The 20306-nt window shown below is 51.1% G+C and overlaps 2 protein-coding genes across 7 annotated transcripts in view; both read left to right on the forward strand.

The window, feature by feature from the left end:
• The window catches only part of ACTL6B (actin like 6B), a 14152-nt gene extending 11348 nt beyond the window's left edge, over positions 1–2804 (forward strand). For both annotated transcript variants that reach the window (XR_001161647.2, XM_003798844.2), the window contains exon 14: positions 2564–2804. Coding sequence is in view for 1 of the 2 variants with exons in the window: in XM_003798844.2 (XP_003798892.1) it covers positions 2564–2644 (81 nt within the window). In the remaining variant the exon portion in view is untranslated. The remainder of the gene's footprint in view (positions 1–2563) is intronic.
• A 323-nt stretch (positions 2805–3127) lies between these two features.
• Positions 3128–19618, forward strand: TFR2 (transferrin receptor 2). 5 transcript variants are annotated; one of them, XM_023518591.1, is made up of 20 exons: positions 3128–3182; positions 3499–3731; positions 4346–4399; positions 4666–4915; positions 5014–5200; positions 10544–10684; positions 10764–10875; positions 10960–11082; positions 12032–12148; positions 12270–12409; positions 12722–12885; positions 13481–13600; positions 13983–14065; positions 14143–14206; positions 14302–14369; positions 14449–14525; positions 14600–14684; positions 14769–14996; positions 15370–15510; positions 18878–19618. In XM_023518591.1, exons 3-20 carry the CDS (start codon positions 4361–4363, stop codon positions 19160–19162), a joined length of 2424 nt encoding a protein of 807 aa, XP_023374359.1. In that variant the 5' UTR covers positions 3128–3182; positions 3499–3731; positions 4346–4360; the 3' UTR covers positions 19163–19618. The 5 variants fall into 5 exon arrangements, 4 of the variants coding, with proteins under 4 accessions (XP_023374359.1, XP_012666268.1, XP_012666267.1 ...); XM_012810814.2 differs by lacking the exon at positions 3499–3731; XM_012810813.2 differs by lacking the exon at positions 3128–3182 and having other exon boundaries at positions 3324–3731.
• Positions 19619–20306: the final 688 nt, after the last annotated feature.

The following is a 20306-nucleotide window of genomic DNA, read 5'->3' on the forward strand; positions in this document are numbered from 1 at the left end:
GACAGCTTGAGACCCTGTCTCAAAAATAAATAAATGAATAAATAAATAAGTACAAAAAATAAACTAAAAAGAGTACCAAAAAACAGGCAAATTAAGTTTTTGTTTGTTTTTCTGAGAAAATCTCACTCTGTCACCCTGAATAGAGTGCTATGTTGTCATAGCTCACAGCAACCTCAAACTCTTGGGCTCAAGTGATCCTCTTGCCTGAGTACCTGGGACCATAGGCGCCCACCACTATTCTGGGCTAGTTTTACTGGTTTTTGTTGTTGTTGTTGTTATTGTTGTTGCAGTTTTTGGCTGGGGCTGGATTTAAACCCACCACCTCTGGTATCATGGGGCTGGTGCCCTACTCCTTTGAGCCACAGGTGCTGCCCAGCTAGTTTTATTCTTCTAGTAGAGACAGGGTCTCACTCTTGCTCAGGCTGGTCCTGAACTCCTGAGCTCGGGCGATCCACCTGCCTCGGCCTCCCAAAGTGCTAGGCAAATTAAGTTTTAATATATATTTATGGCTGAGTAAGGTGGCTCACACCTATAATCCTAACACTTTGGGAGGTAAAGGCAGGAGGATGGCTTGAGCTGAGAAGTTGGAGACCAGCCTGAGCAACACACTGAGACCCTACCTCTACAAAAAGATTTTTAAAAATATAGCATGTGGCTGTAGTTCCAGCTACTTGAGAGGCTAAAGCAGGAGGAATTGAGTCAGGAGTATGAGGTTGCAGTGGGCTGTGATGATACCACTGCACTATAGCCTGGGCAACAGGCTAGACCCACCTCAAGAAAAAAAGAAAAAGAAAATGAATATTTTGTTTAATCTGATATATCCAAAATTTTACCACTTCACTGTGTGATCAATAGAAAAAATTATTGGCTCCATGCCAATATTCAATCAGGGGTTAGAGTGCCAGCCATATACATCAGGGTTGGAGGGTTCAAACCCAGCCCAGGCTTGCCAAACAATGACAACTGCAACAAAAAATAGCTGGGCATTGTGGCAGGCACCTGTAATCCCAGCTACCTGGGAGGCTGAGGCAAGAGAATCTTTTAAGCCCAAGAGTTTGAGGTTGCTGTGAGCTGTGACGCCATGGCACTCTACCAAGGGCGAATTAGTGAGACTCTTGTCTCAAAAAAAAAAAAAAAAAAAGGCTTGGCACCTGTGGCTCAAGTGGCTAAGGTGCTAGCCCCATACACCTAAGGTGATGGGTTGGAATCCAGTCCGGGCCCACCAAACAACAATGACGGCTGCAACCAAAAAATAGCCGGGTGTTGTGGTGGGTGCCTGTAGTCCCAGCTACTTAGGAGGCTGAGGCAGGAGACTGGCTTGAGCCCAGGAGTTGGAGGTTGCTGTGAGCTGTGATGCCACAGCACTCTACCCAGGGGGCCAGCTTGAGGCTCTGTTTCAAAAAAAAAAAAGAAAAGAAAAGAAAAGAAAGAAAAAATTATTAGTGAGCTATTTTGGCTTCTTTTTTTCTGTAGTCATCCAAATCTGGCGTATATTTTCCACTTAGAGCACATCTCAATTTAGACCAAAGATATTTTAAGTGCTCAATAGTCACAGGAGGCTAGTTACCCTTGCATTGGACCACATAGGGTGAAAAAGCAAAGCAGCAGCAGGTTTGGGCAAGACTTTGGGGAAGATGGGGAACTCAGTTGTGGACTTGTTGATATGAGGTCCTGAGGGACACTCAAGGGGAAGTGTCCAAAAGACAGTGGGTGTTTAGGTCTAGAACAAGGTGGGGGGGAGGCAGGATGATGGGATGGCCTAGGAAGGCTGTCCTTTTAACAGAGGAGAGAGACAGAGGGAAGCCAGAGACTCTCAGACACTAACTTTCAGGCAGAGGCAGAACAACCATCAAAGATAACAGGGCCAGTGGCCCATGCCTGTAATCCTAGCACTTTGGGAGGCCAAGATAGGCGGATCACCTGAGGTCATGAGTTTGAGACCAGCCTGAGCTACAAGGAGACCCCATCTCTAAAAATAGCTAGGCATTATGGTGGGACCTGCAGTCCTGCTCCTCAAGAGGCTGAGGCAAGAGAATCTCTTGAGCCCAAGAGTTAGAGGTTACTGTGAGCTATGATGCCAGAGCACTCTACTAGGGTCAACAAAGTGAGACTCTGTCTCAAAACAAACAAAAACGAAACAAGGATAAGGGACAATCTGAGCTGCCCACCGTTAAGGGGCAAGTTTTAACAGGGATGGGTAGGAGTGGGGCACGACAGTATTGAAACAATGAGGATGGAGGAAAAGATTTTTCTTAGGAATGGGGGAGATAGGACGATGTGTTTGTAAGCCCTGATGACACCTGTGGGGATGAATGTGTATAGGGAGTGTCGGGTGCCCGTTGGCTGGCTGGGGGCTCTAAGTGCCACCACCCTGCTCAGGAACAGTGTTGGGCTCAGGGGAGACGGGTGCTCAAAAAACACTGGCTGAATGAATGAATTCTTGACTGAATGATACTAAGGGAGTCTTCTACCTCCTCAAACGAAAGAGGAGGCGGCACCCAGTGGGGTAGGCAGGGCTCTGGAGGTGGTCACCTGGACGCCTGATGTTGCTCCCTCCACCTAGGGCACTTTCCAGCAGATGTGGATTTCCAAGCAGGAATACGAGGAGGGCGGGAAGCAGTGCGTGGAGCGGAAGTGCCCCTGAGAGCATCCCCTCCCCACACACTGGGGTGTTATACCCGCCGGGCCTCCACAGGCTCAGATCGAAGCCCTCCACCCCCAAGTCTACATCACCCCCCTCCTTTTTCTCTCTCCTCTTCTTAAGTTGTGATGTTTCTGGATTGAAAGAAGTAAAAAGGTTTTAACAAAAACAAGTTTGGCTTCGTGGGCAGTGGACGCAGGGGTCTGGAGGGAAGCAAGGGGAGGGCCACACCTATACTCAACGCAGATCCCACGATAGACGCCATAGGAACCACAGATTCTGCAGGTTCGGGAGGGGTCGCGAACCAGGGAGGATCAAGCAGCGGGGACTAGGCGGAGAGCCAAGTCAGGGAGGAAAGGGCTGCAGGAAGGCCTGTGTTGTCTCTGGCCGGCTTGGAACGCGCGGGACCTGGAATGGGCGGGCCCGGGCCCGAGATTGGCGGGTTCAGGACCCGGATCGGGGCTGGGGTGGGCGGGGTCTGAGCGCCAGCCTCTGGTTTCAGGGGAGCATCCGCGTAAGCTCCCTAGAACCTGCATCTCAGGTGAGTCCGGGCTGCTCTGTACCTTCCCGGGACTCTTGGCGGTAACAAGCATGGGAGGGAGACTGGGACACGAGTGCGCTCCAGCAGCTCAGACCTTCTCTTTGGTGTTGGGTAGGAGCTGAGGTTTCTCAGGGAAGACCCTGAAGGGGGAGGGTTGGAGGAACCCTTGAGTCCTCCCATTCAGAATTTGTCCTGGGGTTCTAGGCGGGGCTTAGGGTCCTGCGCTCCCTGCCTGAAATTGTAGGTAAAACTTAGTTGTTAGTGACTGTGATGTGTTGCTGGGGTGAGGTTACCTGGCTTTTCATTAAACTCTTAGAGGGTCCCAGCCCCTAAAGAGGAAGAAACCTGCGTGATCCAAGTCCTTTGGCGACCAAAGAGGTGTCTGTATTCAGGGAGGACTCCACACCTTGACTCGAACTCTTTCCACCTCCTCCAGTATTACCCTGACTCACAGATCCCTGACTGCAGGAACCCCATTCCTGGACATTCACTGGTCCTGCCTGACCACGTGCTACCACCCATGCCTGTCCCTTCCCAGCAACCAGTGAGGTCTGAGACCAGCCTTTCTACCTGATCATAAAGAGACAAATATCCACCTGGCCAGACCAAACCCCCAAGTCACACCACTATGGCACCTCCAGCTTAGGATCTCACTGGGGCAGGCATTAGGACAGGGAGGACAGTCAATGTGTTACATCACCTGGGCACTGGGGACTTGAGACCAGATAAGGAGGAGGCAGATGTCCATGTTGAACCCTCCACTCAGGTGTGGAGGCCTTCGGAAGGGTCTCCAAAGACACAGAAATGGAAGCAGTAAAAGGGAGGGGGCATCAATATCTCCACCCTCCCCTACAAACAAGCTCCCCTCCCCCACCTATGACGGGAACCAGGAGGCCAAAGTCTGCCCCAAGGTCAAAAAATCGATTGTTTTACAGGGAGGGGACAGGAGTGGGACTGTGGAAGGATTGGTGGAGGAGGGCACAGCCCCTCGTGCTCTGACCTGGGCTGATGGGGCCATGTCTGGAAGGTTGGACTGAGGCCAGGCCTGTGTCCCCACCCTTGGTAGGGGGAGCAGCTTGCATTCAGGCTGCCTGCCAGGGCTGATAAGGGGCCCTCCTAGAGCTCCCACAAACGGTTTATCACTGGGGGGGAACCGCCTGCAGAGTTCAGGAAGGGGCATGACCATGGAGCGGCTTTGGGGTCTACTGCAGAGAGTGGTAAGATCAACAGGGTTTGGGGGATACCTTAGGCCTTTATCCAGGTCCCTCAGCCCTCACCTAAGCCCCTCAAGCTGGCCCCTCTTGGCTAGTGCCCTGGCCTCACCTCTTCCCACCTCTGTCCCTCCCTTCTATCCTGCCTTTCAGACACCTCCCCATCCCACCTGCTTATGTGGCACCCCAAAGTCACTGTTCCCATGATTGCCCGATTCCTGTCCGTCTTCCAGGCCCCTTCCCCCAACATCATGCCCATCCTGCCCCTACAGCAACAGCTATCCCCAGGACCCTCTCAGACCATCTATAAGCGTGTGGAAGGCACTCAACAGGGGTACCTGGAGGAAGAGGAAGACAGGGAGGAGGGGGCCGAGCCACTGGCCCACTTCTTCCCCATGGAGCTGAGGGGCCCTGAGCCCATGGGCTCTAGACTAGAGCAGCAAAACCTCATACCCTGGGCAGCAGCAGGACGAAGGGCTGCCCCCTACCTGGTCCTGACAGCCCTACTGATCTTTACTGGGGGTGAGTCATCCACCCTGGCAGTGAAGGGCTTGGGCTGGGGGAGATTTCTGGGATCCAGAGGGGGGCATAAGGAGAATCCCCATCTTGCCACCTGCCAGCCTTCCTTCTGGGATATGTGGCCTTCCGAGGGTCCTGCCAGGCATGCGGGGACTCCTTATTGGTGGTCAACGAGGACATCAACTATGAGCCAGGCCCAGACTCCAAACAGGGCACCTTGTACTGGAGTGACCTCCAGGCCATGTTCCTGCGGCTCCTAAAGGAGGGGTGCCTGGAGGACACCATCAGGTAGGGATGAGCCTGTCCCACTCCAAGCCGCAAATATCCTCCCTTCATGCACTCAGACTGGGCTTCCTTTCCTCCTTGCTGAGGGTGCTGCTGTCTGGGTCCTCCTCTTGAGTCCTTCTGCTTGCCTTCCTGTTCTCCCTGTTCAGCAGTCCTGGGAGGATGGCAGGCATGTGGGGCTGAAATTCCAGGGGGCTCAGATTTTCAGGTGGCATATTTGGAAGACAAGGGAAATGACTGAGAACAGAGAGGTCCAGCAGCCAACACAATGCAGGAAAGACCATAAAAGTCTTGAATGCTGCTGGGCTTGGTGACTCACTCCTGTAATCCTAGCACTTTGGGAAGCAGAGGCATGCAGATCACCTGAGCTCAGGAGTTCGAGACTAGCCTGAGCCAGAGTGAGACCCCATGTCTACTACAAACAGAAAAACTAGCTGGATGTTTTGGTAGGTGCTGTAGTGCAAGGTACTGGGAAAGCTAAGACAGGAAGATCTCTTGAGCTCAAGAGTTTGAGGTTGCTGTGAGCTATGACAACAGGGCACTCTACTCACTCAGGAGTTCTGGGGTGCTCTGAGAGGGGACATTCTAGTCATTGTAAAAAATGAGCAAGCACATACATTTGTGGTCATAGTTGCCCCCATTTACATCATGGGGGATGCCAGACACACACTGTATAGGCCAGACACAGGACACTCTGGACTGTTGTCCTTCATCCTGCTGCGGTCACCTTCCCCTTCTGGAGAGAAACTGCCCTGACAGGTCCAGAAGACAGGTCCACCCATAGCTCTCTTTCAGATCAGGAGTAGTTTTTCAGTGGATTCGCCTGGGTTTTCTAAGTAATCATCTAAGTTACAGAGAGTAGGAGATGCATATTCTCTTTTCCAATGCTTATACCTTTTATTTTTTTAAATTTATTACTGCATTTGAGAGGACATGAATTTAGGTAACAGTGACAGTAGATATCTTTGCCTGTTTCCTGACTTTAATACAAATTTTTTTATAATACTTTGTCATCAAGTATTAACTTTGCTGCAAACCGCAGATGGGTGTTTGTTGTTATTTGTTTTTGTAGAGATGGGGTCTTGCTCTTGCTCAGGCTGGTCTCAAACTCCTGACCTCAAGCAGTCTGCCCCCCACCCCCACCCCAGAGCACTAGGATTATAGGAGTGAGTCACCATGCCTGGCCCCAGACAGATTTTTTTTTTTTTAGAGACAGAGTCTCAAGCTGTTGCCCTGGGTAGAGTGCCATGGCATCATAGGTCACAGCAACCTCCAACTCGGACTCAAGCAATCCTCTTGCCTCACTTTTTCTATTTTTTAGTAGAGACAGCATCTTGCTTTTGCTTACTCTGGTCCCTAATTTGTGAACTCAAGCAATCCACCTGCCTCGGCCTGCCAGAGTACTAGGATTACAGGCATGAGCCACCACACTCAGCGTCCCAGACAGATTTTTAAAGTTGAATTAAGGGAGTTTCTTTCTATTCCTCGCTTACTGAGCCTTTTTTTTTTTTTTTTCAGTTTTTGGCCAGGGCTAGGTTTGAACCCACCACCTCCAGCATATGGGGCTGGCGCCCTACTCCTTTGAGCCACAGACACCACCTGTGAGCCTTCAAAAAATAATAATAATAATCAGGAAAGGAAGAACAGGTAGAGATTTTTAGATAATATTTTTCCAGAGTGTAGTGATATGTTCTTTAATGTTTATTTAGTAATTTAGATTTCCTTATCTTCATGAGCTCAAAACTGAACTTGATCAACGTGTATTATGACTCTTTTGATACACTGGTGGGTCCACCTAATAAAAGGCCTGAAATTTGTGGAATCAACAAGGTTCAGGGCATTTTTAATTTCTTGAGCAGCACTTGGTCTTCTGGGTACATGTTGAACAGATGGATGGATTGATAGGTCTAAAGGCAGGGGCAGCATTATGGGTGCCATCACAGGCCAGGAAGGCAAGAGGGGACCAGTAGGGGGAGAGAGCAATGAACTGAAGCCCAGTTCTAAGTGGGATGAGCAGGGAAGAAAAACCAGGGAGGAACTGATGGACTTGGAGATTGGGCCAGGTGTCATTCCAGCTACTTGCTGGGCTGAGGCAGGAGAATCACTTGAGCCTAGGAAATCAAGGTTGCAGTGAGCTATGATCATGCCTGTGAATAGCCACGGCAATGCAGCCTGGGCAATATAAAAATAGTAAGTAAATAAATATGTCGCCATCTCTAAAAATAGTAAGTAAATAAATACATATTTTAAAAACAAATCAAGACTTGGAGATTGGACATCTGCAGTGCTCAGGGGGTGAAGAGTGAGGTCAAGGGGGCAAGTTGGAACCTGACAAGGTCTACTCAGAGAATGGGATTCTGGAACCTTAAAGATTTATCTGATAAACTGTGTCCTATTTATCCTGGAGCCTTTAGCACCTACCACTACAGTGCCTGGCACTTAGTCGGTGGTTGGTAAATCCTCACTAGATAAATATTCCAGGGATGGAATTCTAGGGAACCATAAGATCCAGGGAAGTGGGCAGTTCCATTGGAAGTGACATTAATGAGGTAATTCATTCATTTATCCAACAATATTTTGAACACCTACCCTGTGGCAGGTACTAAGCTAAGCAGGTGGTGGTGATATAGCAGCAAAACAGTCTGACCTTGCTCTTGTGGAGTTTACAATCCATTGGGGGAAATGAATATGTAATAATCAGATGAGTAACTATATAATTACTACTGGGATTACTGCTTTGAAAGAAAAGGGTGTGAAGAATGACTATAACCAGAGGACTTGATTTAGATTGAGGAACTGACAAGCTGAGACCTGAGAGATGAATAATTTGTCAGGCAAAGAGAACGTGGAAAAGCATTTCAGGCCAGAGGACATTATGCCCAGAGGGTCTAACTGGGAAGATAATGGCATATTGTAGGAATGAAAGGTAGTCCCTGTGGCTGGTGAGGTGGACATAGCTCAGGCCCTACAGGGCCCTACTGGCTACTTTAAGGGCTTTGGATTTCATTCTAAAATGAAAGAGTAAGGAAGAGTTTCACACAAAAGAATATGATTAGATGGTGAAGGAGATTTTTTTAAAGATCATGTGCAAAGAATGCATTTGGTCACACTTCTGACACCATAGTATACTCCATAGTACAGTGTCCTCACTGGTCTGCAAATGGACCTTCCTATTTAATTTTCCCTCGCCCCCCCCCAGCACTTCACCTAATGTGTTTGATGTATTCCTTTAAATACACAGGGTTTTGTAATGTTGTTTTATATGTATATGCAGGGTTTTTTTTTTTTTTTAAATAATATTTCTGGCTCAGTGCCTGTGGCTCAAGTGGCTAAGGCGCCTGCCACATACACCTGAACTGGCAGGTTTGAATCCAGCCCGCCTGCCAAACAACAATGACAACTGCAAAAAATAGCCAGGCGTTGTGGCAGATGCTTGTAATCCCAGCTACCTGGGAGGTGGAGGTAAGAGAATCACTTAAGCCCAGGAGTTGACGGTTGCTGTGAGCTGTGATACCACAGCACTCTACCCAGAATGACAGCTTGAGGCTCTGTCTCCAAAAAAATAATATTTCTATAAAGTGATACATGTTCATTATTTTTAAATTTAAGGAACATGGAAAAATACAGAGAAGTAAAAAATATTGCTCCAGACTGATTATTTAGCGATAGCTATTGTTAGTGTGTGTTTTTTAGTGTAGACAATTTTTAAAACTTATGGTGTGGCACCCATAGCTCAGTGGGTAGGGCACCAGTCACATACACCAAGGCTGGAGGGTTGGAACCCGGCCCAGGCCAGCTAAAACAACAATAACAACTGCAACAACAAAAAAATAGCCGGGTACCTATAGTCCCAGCTACTTGGGAGGCAAGAGTATTGCTTAAGCCCAAGTCTGAGGTTGTTGTGAACCGTGACACCACAGTACCCTACCCAGGGTGACAGCTTGAGATGCTGTTTCAAAAAAAAAAAAATAGTATAGCATGTTAAAGGTCTATCTATAATGTGGTATGTACATCTAATTGATTGTTCCTGCTGCTGCAACAGGACTTCACAATGGGCATCAGCATATTTTATGTGAAATTTGCAATTTCAAACAAAAACTTGAGCTCCTGGGAGCTCAATGATTGGATAAGTGACTAATTGGTTAGATGATAACAACAGTGATGAGAGAGAGTGGGTAGGAGAGCTAGGTGGCCTGAGATTCAAAGGAACTGAGTTTTAAGAGAGAATAAATGGTCAGAAATCAGAAAAGTAGAACCAGGAGCTTCCACTCCAAGCTGGGGGATGAAAGCATGAGCCACCCTCTGTGAAGGATCCCACAGGAGACTTGACCTCTCCAGCAAGGTTTTGGCCAAGGTAAGTCATAGAAGGGGTCTTCTGTGACCTGAGTGGCGAGGAGAGTTTGTTTGCTATGGAAAGGGCACAGGTGGAGCCAGGTGGCAGGGAGGTCATGCGGGGAAAGCTGGTGGAAGATCAGGGAGAATTTGGGTGACAACCCTCTAGTTGGGTGGTAACTATGGAAGAGGACTGTGCAAGGTCTCCAGAGAGACAAATGATTCCATGATTTCACCCAGAAGGTAAAGTGTCTCCATGCTGCCCAGGGGGACTGATGGAGATGGAGAATCTGCTACTTCTGCCCAGTTGACATTTTTTTTTTTTTTTGAGTCAGAGCCTCAAGCTGTCCCCCTGGGTAGAGTGCCGTGGCATTACAGCTCACAGCAACCTCCAACTCCTGGGCTCAAGCGAGTCTCCTGCCTCCGCCTCCCAAGTAGCTGGGACCACAGGCGCCCGCCACAACGCCCGGCTATGTTTTGGTTGCAGCCGTCATTGTTGTTTTGGCGGGTCCGGGCTGGGGATTCGAACCCGCCACCTTAGGTGTACGTGGCTGGCGCCTTAGCCGGTTGAGCCATAGGCGCCGAGCCTGCCCAGTTGACATTTTGCAAGAAAAAACGTTTTCATGCCTGGGGCAAAGCAGGGTGAAGAAGAGACAGAATAAATGTGTGTATGTGTGTGCGCGGGCGTGTGTGTAAGTAGATGGATTGGCAAGCCAGTTTGATCTGAGCTTGGAAGAACCTGGATGATGAGCAGGACCCCTAGCTATGGACGGCTAAGGCTTGAAGCTGTAGGTGGTCCTGGAGATCCTCGGGCGCTGCCCTGCTGGTTATGGGAGAGACCAGTGGACAGGGAGAACTTTTGCCTAAACTTGGGACCCCCTTGCAGCCCTGTTTCCTGCGGTGACATCATGTCTCTGGCAACCTTCCCTTCTCCCCCACTTTGTCCCCTCCCGGCGCCCATAAATCCCAGCGCCTCTCCCCACTCGGGCCCCAATCCCACCTCTCCTCGCCCAGGCAAACCAGCCTTCGGGAACGCGTGGCCGGCTCAGCCGGGATGGCTGCCCTGACTCAGGACACCCGCACAGCATTCTCCCATCAGAAGCTGGACCACGTGTGGACAGACACGCATTACGTAGGGCTGCAGTTCCCCGACCCGTGAGTGCATGGACGGCGGGGGCGTAGTGGGTTGGGGGGCGCGGCGCGAGGGGGCAAGCTCACCACCACCCCTCCTCAGGGCTCAACCCAACACCTTGCACTGGGTCGATGCGGCTGGGACGACCAGCGAGCAGCTGCCTCTGGAAGACCCGGACGCCTACTGTCCCTACAGCGCTACTGGCAACGCCACGGTGAGCGCCTCCAGCCCACGCCCAGGATGGGGGTGGCGCGCATCCTTTCCTGGAAGAGAGTTTCTTGATCTTCCTTGTCCCCAGGGAAAGCTGGTGTACGCCCACTATGGGCGGCCCGAGGACCTGCAGAACCTTCGGGCCAGGGGCGTGGAGCTAGCGGGCTGCCTCCTGCTGGTGCGTGTGGGGGTGATCAGCTTCGCCCAGAAGGTGAGAGACCCTGGAGCGCGCCGGCTGGGGAACCGGAGGTTTGGACTGCCAATGGAAAGTGTCCAGACGGCTTTGAGAAGGAGAAAGGGAAAGTGGGCAGTGAGAAAATGTTGGCTGGGGCTTGGCGCCTTTAGCTCAGCGGCTAGGGCGTGGGGCACATACACTCGGGCTTGCGGGTTCAAACCCGGCCTGGACCTGCCAAACAACTGCAACAAAAAAATAGCCGGGCGTTCGGACGGGCTCCTGTAGTCCCAGCTACTGGAGAGGCTGAGGCAAGAGAATCTTTTAAGCCCAAGAGTTTGAGGTTGCTATGAGCTGTGACGCCAAGGCACTCTACCAAGGGGGACATAGTGAAACTCTGTCTCAAAAAAAGAAAAAAAATGTTGGCTGGGAACAAAATCAGGTTAGGAGCAGTCAAATGGGGTAAGGAACAGGAACACAGTGGGGGAGAGTTGGGGTTGCCAAGGCACTGCCTAGGGTAGCCCTCTGGCTGGCACAACTTCTCTGTGGGATGGGCTCACTGCCCATAGCACAGTGGTTACAGTGCCAGCCACATACACCGAAGTTGGAGGGTTCGAACCTGGCCAGCTAACCAACCATGACAACTCCAATATTTTAAAAAAAAAATTATATATATATATATATAAAATATATATATATATATATAAATAAAGCCGGTTGTTATGGCAGGCGCCTGTAGTCCCAGCTACTCCGGAGGCTGAGGCAAGAGAATCGCTTAAGCCCAAGAGTTGGAGGTTGCTGTGAACTGTGACGCCAGGACACTCTACCAAGGGTGACATAGTGAGACTCTATCTCAAAAAAAACCTTCTCTATGAGAGGGACAGTGGAAGATCAAAGGCCTTGCCACTTCACTTTTTGGGGCTAGTCCTGCCCTTACAAATCATTTTTTTTTTCTGGAAGGAGTCGTATATTCACCTTCCTCCCCCAGGTGGCCAGTGCCCAGGACTTTGGGGCCCGGGGAGTGCTCATATATCCTGACCCAGAAGACTTCTCACAGGGCCCACACAAGCCAGGCCTGTCTAGCCACCAAGCTGTGTATGGACATGTGAGTCTGGAGGAAGCCAGTAGTGCCTTCCTGGGGGTCCAGGCCACAGTTCCTTGTTGGGAGTGAGGTGGCATATTCTTGGAAGCCTCCAGCTTCACTGTGGACACCTCTTTCCCTACAGGTGCACCTGGGAACTGGGGACCCCTACACACCTGGCTTTCCTTCCTTCAATCAAACCCAGTTCCCTCCAGTTGAATCCTCTGGACTCCCCAGCATCCCAGCCCAGCCCATCAGTGCAGATATTGCTTCCTACCTGTTGAGGTGGGAGGAACATGGGGAGCAGGGGAGAGGAGGAGGCAGAGGGAGAGGAGGCTACACCTAGCCCATAGGGTGCTTTTGGGTGAACTAGAACAAAGGTGAGTGGGCACAGCTTCTTGCCAGGGCTCATTGTTCAGAGTTCCTGGGCACCCTTGAGCAGCACACAACCTGCACAACTATCCAAGGCAGCCCTGGCAGCAGTGCCCCTGAGGCAGGGTCCAGAAGTAGAGATTTGGAGCCAAAGGGTGCTTTGGGCTCTTCTGTAGCCTGGGACTCTCTGTCACTTCTAACCTTTTCTGCTTTACTCCTCTCCAGGAAGCTCAAAGGCCCTGTAGCCCCCCAGGAATGGCAGGGGCACCTCCCAGACACCCCTTATCACCTGGGCCCAGGGCCAAGCCTGCAGCTAAGGGTCAACAACTATAGGGCCTCCACCCCCATCAGCAACATCTTTGGCTGCATTGAGGGCATCTCAGAGCCAGGTATGTTTGCTGCCCAGTTTGGGAGGAGAGCCTCTGTTCATAACCATGGCCAGAGATGGGTACAGGAGTGATGCCCAAGAAGGAGGCTCTGGCAAGTTGAGGCTGAGTGGGGACTGATGGGGTTGTGGTGAGGAGACCTGAATAGGCTGGAATGTGCAGTGTTGCACGGTAGTGAGTTCCTCGCTGGAGAGTAGGGCATGAAAGCACTATTATTGATTCCAATAAGCCCCCAGATGAGCACCAAGGGACAGGGAGGCTTGTGGTGGGGCTGAGGTGAGGATGCTGATGGTAGGAGTAGACGGTGGGAAAAGGGCTGGAGAGAGATTTAAAGGGGAAAGCCTGTCAGGACCTGGTAACCAATGGGAGATGACAGACCAGAGAGGGAATAAAGTCCAGAATGACTCCAAATGCCTGGCTGAAGGAGCAGGCTACCCTGGGAGGGACAAGGGGAGAAGCAGCACTCTGTAGGGATAGGAGGGATTGTAAGGCTGGACTGCTAAAATATGAGGGGCTAAGGCACTTGCCTTCCCAGGGTGCAGGGGAAGATTTTGGGTGCTGCCTGTGTAAAAGGTGGGCCCAAACATCCTCTCCCCAGATCACTATGTTGTCATCGGGGCCCAAAGGGATGCATGGGGCCCAGGGGCAGCCCAGTCTGCTGTGGGGACTGCCATACTGCTGGAGCTGGTCCGGACCTTTTCCACCATGGTGAGCAATGGTAAGGTCATGGCCTGGACCAGGCAGAGTATGGGCTGGGGCCTGAGCCAGGACTGGAGTAGAGAAGCAGTTAGGAGTACAGACTGGCAGTGGTCACTTAGACTTGGGCTTCAAATGTGGCTCCTCTGAATCTTGGCTGTTGGGCAAGTTACTTCACCTCTATTTCCTCATCTAAAACTGAAAGTAAAAATAGTCCATGGCTCTGAGTGAAGATTAAGCAGTAGATTCCTTATGGTCCCCATCACTATTACAGTTGAATCAGGGCAGACTCAGGGTGAGGCAAGATGGGATGGAAGAAGGAGAGACCCCAGGGACCAGGACAGAGGAGGACAAAGAGGTAATCTTTGCTTGACCTCCCACCCTCCCTCCCCTTCTGCCCCCAGGCTTCCGGCCTCGAAGGAGTCTTCTCTTCATCAGCTGGGATGGAGGCGACTTTGGGAGCGTGGGTTCCACAGAATGGCTGGAGGTGATGTGGGGTCCTGGGTAGGTGGTCAGGCAGGAGGGTGAGGTAGGGGGCCTATACACCACACTCTTCACCCACAGGGCTATCTCAGCGTGCTGCACCTCAAAGCTGTGGCCTACGTGAGCCTGGACAATGCAGTGCTGGGTGAGCCAGGGCAATGCCACTCCCTGAGCCCCTCAGGTCTCCCCTCATCCTTGGAGCTAAGCCCTGAGCCTGGCACCCCCTCCTCCCCTCTCCAGGGGATGACAAATTCCATGCCAAGACCAGCCCCCTTCTGATCAGCCTCATTGAGAACCTCCTGAAGCAGGCAAGAACCCTACCAGGAGTGGGGAATGGAGGGAAGCCTGCAGGGGCAAAGCCTGACCCATTGCCCCACCTGCCCCCAGGTGGACTCTCCTAACCACAGTGGGCAGACACTCTATGAGCAGGTGGCATTCACTAATCCCAGCTGGGATGCTGAGGTGTAAGTTTGGGTGATGGAGGAACTGGGTGGGCATTGGGGAGCCTGAGCCCACAGACCCCACCACTTGCCCACAGGATCCAGCCACTGCCCATGGACAGCAGTGCCTACTCCTTCACAGCCTTTGTGGGGGTCCCCGCCGTTGAGTTCTCCTTCATGGAGGTGAGACTTCCTCACCCAGCCCCAGAGAGACTGCTAGTCTCCCAGCCTGCCTGCCACTGCCCCAGCCCCACACTGTCCCTGCAGGAGAACCAGGCATACCCGTTCCTGCACACAAAAGAGGACACATATGAGAACTTGCACCAGATACTTCAAGGCCGCCTACCCGCTGTGGCCCAGGCTGTGGCTCAGCTCACTGGGCAACTTCTCATCCGGCTAAGCCATGATCACTTGCTGCCTCTCGACTTCAGTCGCTATGGGGACGTGGTCCTCAGGCACATCGGCAGCCTCAATGAGTACTCTGCGGACCTCAAGGTCTAAGAGGCCAATCTCCCCCAACCCTGGGGGTGGGAGGCACTATATCCCTGTGGAATGCGGCCTAAGCCAGGAGGTTCTGGGTCCTCCCTGCCATCCCTGAATCTAGGTCCCTTCTGGCAACCCGGCCCTGTTCCTCTGGCATCCAGTCTCCTAAGTCCCTGGGACGCAGCTGGTACCCTCCCCAGCCCCCTGGATGTGCCCTCCCCCAATAGCACAGGTACAGGGTCTTCTCTTCTCCCTTCATTCCGCCCCCAGCGCTCTGGACCCCCTGCCAGGCCTAGGGTCTCAGCTCCGTCCCTCAGTACCATGACCCATCCTAGGCTGGGGTTCTGGACTTGCCGCCGACCCCAGCTCTTACCTCCACCTCCAGGCCCGCGGGCTGACTCTGCAGTGGGTGTACTCAGCGCGCGGGGACTACTTTCGGGCAGCAGAGAAGCTGCGGCAGGAGATCTACAGCTCGGAGCAGGACGATGAGCGGCTGATGCGCATGTACAACGTGCGCATCATGAGGGTGAGGCCCCACCCCTGCCCAGTTCTCTCCCCTCCCTCGCCCGGAGTCCTCTTTTGGCTGACCAGGTCCTGTCCTCTGGGCTCTGCCAGTCCTACGTAATCAATGCTTAAAGCTCACAGCGATCCTTGAAGCAGGCCCTGTGAAGTGATGAAATGTACAGGGAAGCGGGCCCCTTGGCCAACACCTGGGCGAACTGGGATTCCCCCCCCCCCTTGGTTCCTCCCTCTCCCACAGCTCCCACTGCCTCCCTCAGCCCTCTGGAGAGAAAAAATATGTCCACAGTGGTCCACAATACAAGAGGGATAAGGTTGCAGCCTGAGAGATCCAAAAAGTTAAAGAAATTCAGTGTGGAGACTTCTCTTACTTCTGGCAATGATATTGATAAAATCCAAAAAGGCTGCCTGGAGTTAGTGTAGTGTGAAAGTTAAACAAGATCTTATTCCCTCGCCAATCCTTCCTGCTTAGCTTTGAATACTTTGCAACCTGTCCTCCATCTCCAGTTCCAATTCCTCCTCCCCTGTTACTTGAGAACTCAACCCTTTGATCTTGAGCAATGTGTGGGTAGCGATAATGGGTGTGGGAAAAGACCTATGGCAAAATCATAAGCAGGGCTATCCTCAGCATGGGCTGAGCAGGGAACCCGCATTGTACATATGGAGTCACATGTGAACATGCATGCACTCAAGGTTTTCAGACAAAACATGTCTGCCCCTTGGAGGTACATGCTGTTTCTTCTTGCTTTTTCCTGTTTGGGTCCTTGCCTGTCTCCCTTGATATCACATTTTCCTTCTTTCTGTTTACAAATATATCCCTCTTGCTATTTCTTCCTGGCTACTTTTCCTGGTCTCTCTCATTCTCCTCCCCTCCTCGATCTCCTTCTCTTCTTATCTCTTTTCATTCTCCTCTTCCCTTTGCTCTCTCTATTGAGAAACATGTGACCCTGGAGTGAGACAAGAGATTGGGCATGGTTCATTTCCATTCAATGATCTTGGTTTAACCTCTGCTGTGTCAGACTATGGAACATAAACAGATATGGTCTCTCCAAAGTTACTCCCCACCCCAGGATAAAGGGCACATGTGTATAAGATGCAGGCACAGGCTCAGGGCTAGACAGGAAAGGACTCAGGACTTCAGAGCAACACAGGACTAGGCCAAACCCAGGGAATATTATAGCGCTAGACCATTGCCAGCAGGCCAAATTCAGCTAGTTCCTTGTTGTGGTAAATAAATTTATTGCAATATATTGCAACACAGCCATGCTCATTGGTATCATCTGTGGATGCTTTTGTGCTACAATGGCAATGTTGAGTAGTTGCAATAGAAGAAGTATGGCCTATGGAGACTAAAATATTTACTGTCTGGCTTTTTCCTAAAAAGTTTGTTTTAGACTGTGTCTTGGATCTTGAAGAATAGGCAGAACTTGGGGTGGTGCAAAGAAAAGAGAACATTTCAGGGTGGAGAGCCCCAGAATAAGGGTGTGGCAATGAAATAGGCTTGGTTTTACTTGGAAGCTGGGTGTGGACCAGTGGAGCCAGAATAGAGGCCCCGTGAAGAGACACAGGGGAGGGGATTCCCAAATTGTGGGTTAGGCATCAACTTTCAGGAGCCTTGAGCACCAGGATAAGAATTGATTTTTAGGGCCTTGGCATCATAGAAATTATGGAGTTTTTTGAGCAGGAAGGAGATGTAGGAGGACTTTGGCCAGAGTGGAAATGGCCTGAAGAGGAAGTAAAGTTAATGAAGACTTCAGTTCTAGGTGAGAGTGACTGGTGGCAGCAGATGCCCATAGTTGGGGACTGGACTGATGTGAGGCATTTAGAAAGAAAAATGGACAGACTGGGTGTTGAGGGCAGAGTAGGAGAATAATAAGTGGAGCTGCATTTATAAAGGGCTACCACATGCTAGGGGCTTTACTTCATTTTCTTCCGTAGGACTCCTCAAATCCCTGTAAGGTTGCTAGTACTGTATGTACAAACGAGGCTCAGGGTGGCTAATGAACTTACCCAAGCTTACACAGTAAGCGGGAGAGTCAAAAGTAGAGACCTGGCAGTCTGCCCCGAAACTTATGCTCACTCCACTCTCATATACCCTTGATATTGAGTGCCTGGCACCTGGTGAAGGCCATGGTGCTCATGAATGCGAGCCCAAATCACAGGTTTTAGGACAGGCAGGTGCTGATATGTGTGAGGCTATATCCAGGTTCTCCCTAACCAGGTGGGGAGGTCAAGAAGGCTGGAGGGCAGGATCCCAGAGGATGATTGAGTGAGATTTGGTAGCTGTCTCCCCAGAGGTTCTGGTTGAAGTGAGGGGCATGGTTGAGCTCTGTGAGTGGATGGATGGAGGCCTTAAAAAGGTATGAGTGTCTGAGACCACCCCCAGATGTTTTGATTTTGCTGGGGTGGTACCCAGAAAAGTCTTCCCTGAATGATTCTAATATGCAGTCAGGGTTGAGAACCACTGGACTGTAGGTATGAGGAAGAGCAGAGGGAAGTGGAACCTGAGATCTGCCCACAAGTCAAGCAGAAGGAACCAGAGAGGCTGGCAGAAGGGTGGGAGGAGACTAGGCCAGAAGTGAGGCCATATCAGGAAAGAGAGAACAGCATCTGGGTCAGAGGGTGATGATGAAGAATAAGGCACTTCGTTAGGACTAGGCTGTCCCCTTGACCTTTGACTCTGGGGCTGTGGACTTTGGCAGAGCTGGCAAAATGACTTGGGCATGGGAAGATATGGCATTAAGAAGTAGAAGAGGCTCACACCTGTAATCCTAGTGCTCTGGGAGGCCAAGGCAGGAGGATCACTTGAGCTCAGAAGTTTGAGACCAATCTGAGCAGAGCAAGACCCATCTCTACTAAAAATAGAAAAATTAACTGGGCTTTCTGGTTCCCACCTATAGTCCCAGCTACTCAAGAGGCTGAGGCAGGAGGTTTGCCTGAACCCAAGAGTTTGAGGTTGCTGAGCTAGGTTGAAGCCATGGCACTCTAGCTTGGATGACTGCGAGAATCTGTTTCAAAGAAAAAGAACAGAAGGATGATAGATTTTCCTTTGAGGCTTTGGGCACAGAAATGAATGGGTGAGGAAGAAAGACTGGGGAGACGTAGCTGCCAACTGGGGGGCTCTAGAGATAGAAGAGGCTAGAACCTGAAACTCAGGTTGGCACATCATACCCAGCTACTGGTGACGTCATAGTATGGCTATTTCTGATTGGACAGCCAAAGGGAGTTGGGATTTAAGCTGCTCAGTCGTGTTTATGGAACAGGTTAAGAGGTCCCAGGCTCGGTTAGGAAAGGCTGGCAGTCGGCAGGAGAGATTCTGGCCTTTGCTCTCAGGGCAGAGCCCTCACCCCGATGAGATCCTCTTCTCGGCGCAGGTGGAATTCTACTTTCTGTCCCAGTACGTGTCGCCGGCAGACTCCCCGTTCCGCCACATCTTCTTGGGTCGTGGAGACCACACTCTGGGCGCCCTGCTCGATCACCTGCAACTGCTGCGCACTAACGGCACTGAGGCGCCTAGGGCCACCTCTTCTAGGGTGGCGCCTGGCCTGGGCTTCCAGGAGAGCCGCTTTCGGCGCCAGCTAGCCCTGCTCACCTGGACGCTGCAAGGAGCAGCCAACGCGCTTAGCGGGGACGTCTGGAACATTGATAACAACTTCTGAGGTCTCCCTGCCCACTCCTGCTTCCCTGCCAGGAACTCCTTTGCTCCCCGCTTGAGTGTGTCAGGGCGAAGGACGTGGCCCAGTGGCCTGTCATTGCTAACCAATCTCATTCGCCCTTTTCGTCTCTCCGTGGGAGCCAAAACTCAGCGCAGACACCCAAACTCCCTAGCCCTGCAGTGTGGGTGAGCAGTCCTTTCATAATGTGATGGTCAGATTATTGGTTAATCAGAGAGCAGCATTCCTTCAATTACAGCTCCTTCCCTTTTCAGGAGCAGGGTCTTCCATACTCGGAGACCACTTTGGAAGATTTGCTAGGCCCTGGGAGATTTGCTTGCCAGCTCTCCTAGTGGGAGAGGTCGCAGGCACCATAGCCTTATGGCCAACAGGCGGTCTAGGATGGAAGTGGTGTGGGATATGGACGTCAATAAACCAACTGGTGACATTGGTTGTTCATAAGCCCCTCATGCTTCTTCCACACCCTCACTCTATCCCATCATCCTTTGAGACCTAGGAAAGGGACCAGAGAGGATGTGTGAGAATGCTGTTTTAATGGGGAAACTGAGCTGGTCCTGTTACCTAGGGAAACCAGTAAGGAAATACTGAAGGCCTTGTTTTCTAAAGACCATTGTGAGGTGGGGGCCTGGCTCTGTTCCTCCTTCTGCCACCAGAGATGGATACATAAGGCTGCACAATTTGCTAGTGCTGGTGCAGAAAGTAAAGGCAGGTCCCTTATTTAAAAAGCAGGAACAGGCTTGGCACCTGTAGCTCAGTGAGTAGGACGCCAGTCACATACACCAAAGCTGTTGGGATCAAGCCTGGCCAGGGCCTGCCAAGCAAAAATGACGACTGCAACCAAAAAATAGCCAGGCATTGTGGCAGGCACCTGTAGTCCTAGCTACTCGGGAGGCTGAGGCAAGAGAGTCACTTAAGCCCAAGAGTTTGAGGTTGCTATGAGCTGTGATGCCACAGCACTCTACCAAGTGTGACATAGTGAGACTCTGTCTCAAAAAAAAAAAAAAAAAAAAAAAAGCAGAAGCAAAGTGTTTTTCCTTTTTCCATGATCTCTCAACCTTTCATGATGTTCTATTTGCTATTTAATGTTCCTCAGGCATGGAGACACACTTCCAAAACATAAATTCAAAGA

This window comes from Otolemur garnettii, unplaced genomic scaffold, assembly GCF_000181295.1.
Source record: "Otolemur garnettii isolate 467f Iridium unplaced genomic scaffold, OtoGar3 scaffold00142, whole genome shotgun sequence".
Lineage (NCBI taxonomy): Eukaryota > Metazoa > Chordata > Mammalia > Primates > Galagidae > Otolemur > Otolemur garnettii.

Excerpts from the sequence above, each read along its gene's own strand:
- TFR2 (XM_023518591.1), top strand. The coding sequence starts at position 4,361 with ATGACCATGGAGCGGCTTTGGGGTCTACTGCAGAGAGTG. Across the intron at positions 5,201-10,543 it reads TGCCTGGAGGACACCATCAG|GCAAACCAGCCTTCGGGAAC; the intron begins GTAGGGATGAGC and ends CTCCTCGCCCAG. Across the intron at positions 13,601-13,982 it reads TTCCACCATGGTGAGCAATG|GCTTCCGGCCTCGAAGGAGT; the intron begins GTAAGGTCATGG and ends TTCTGCCCCCAG.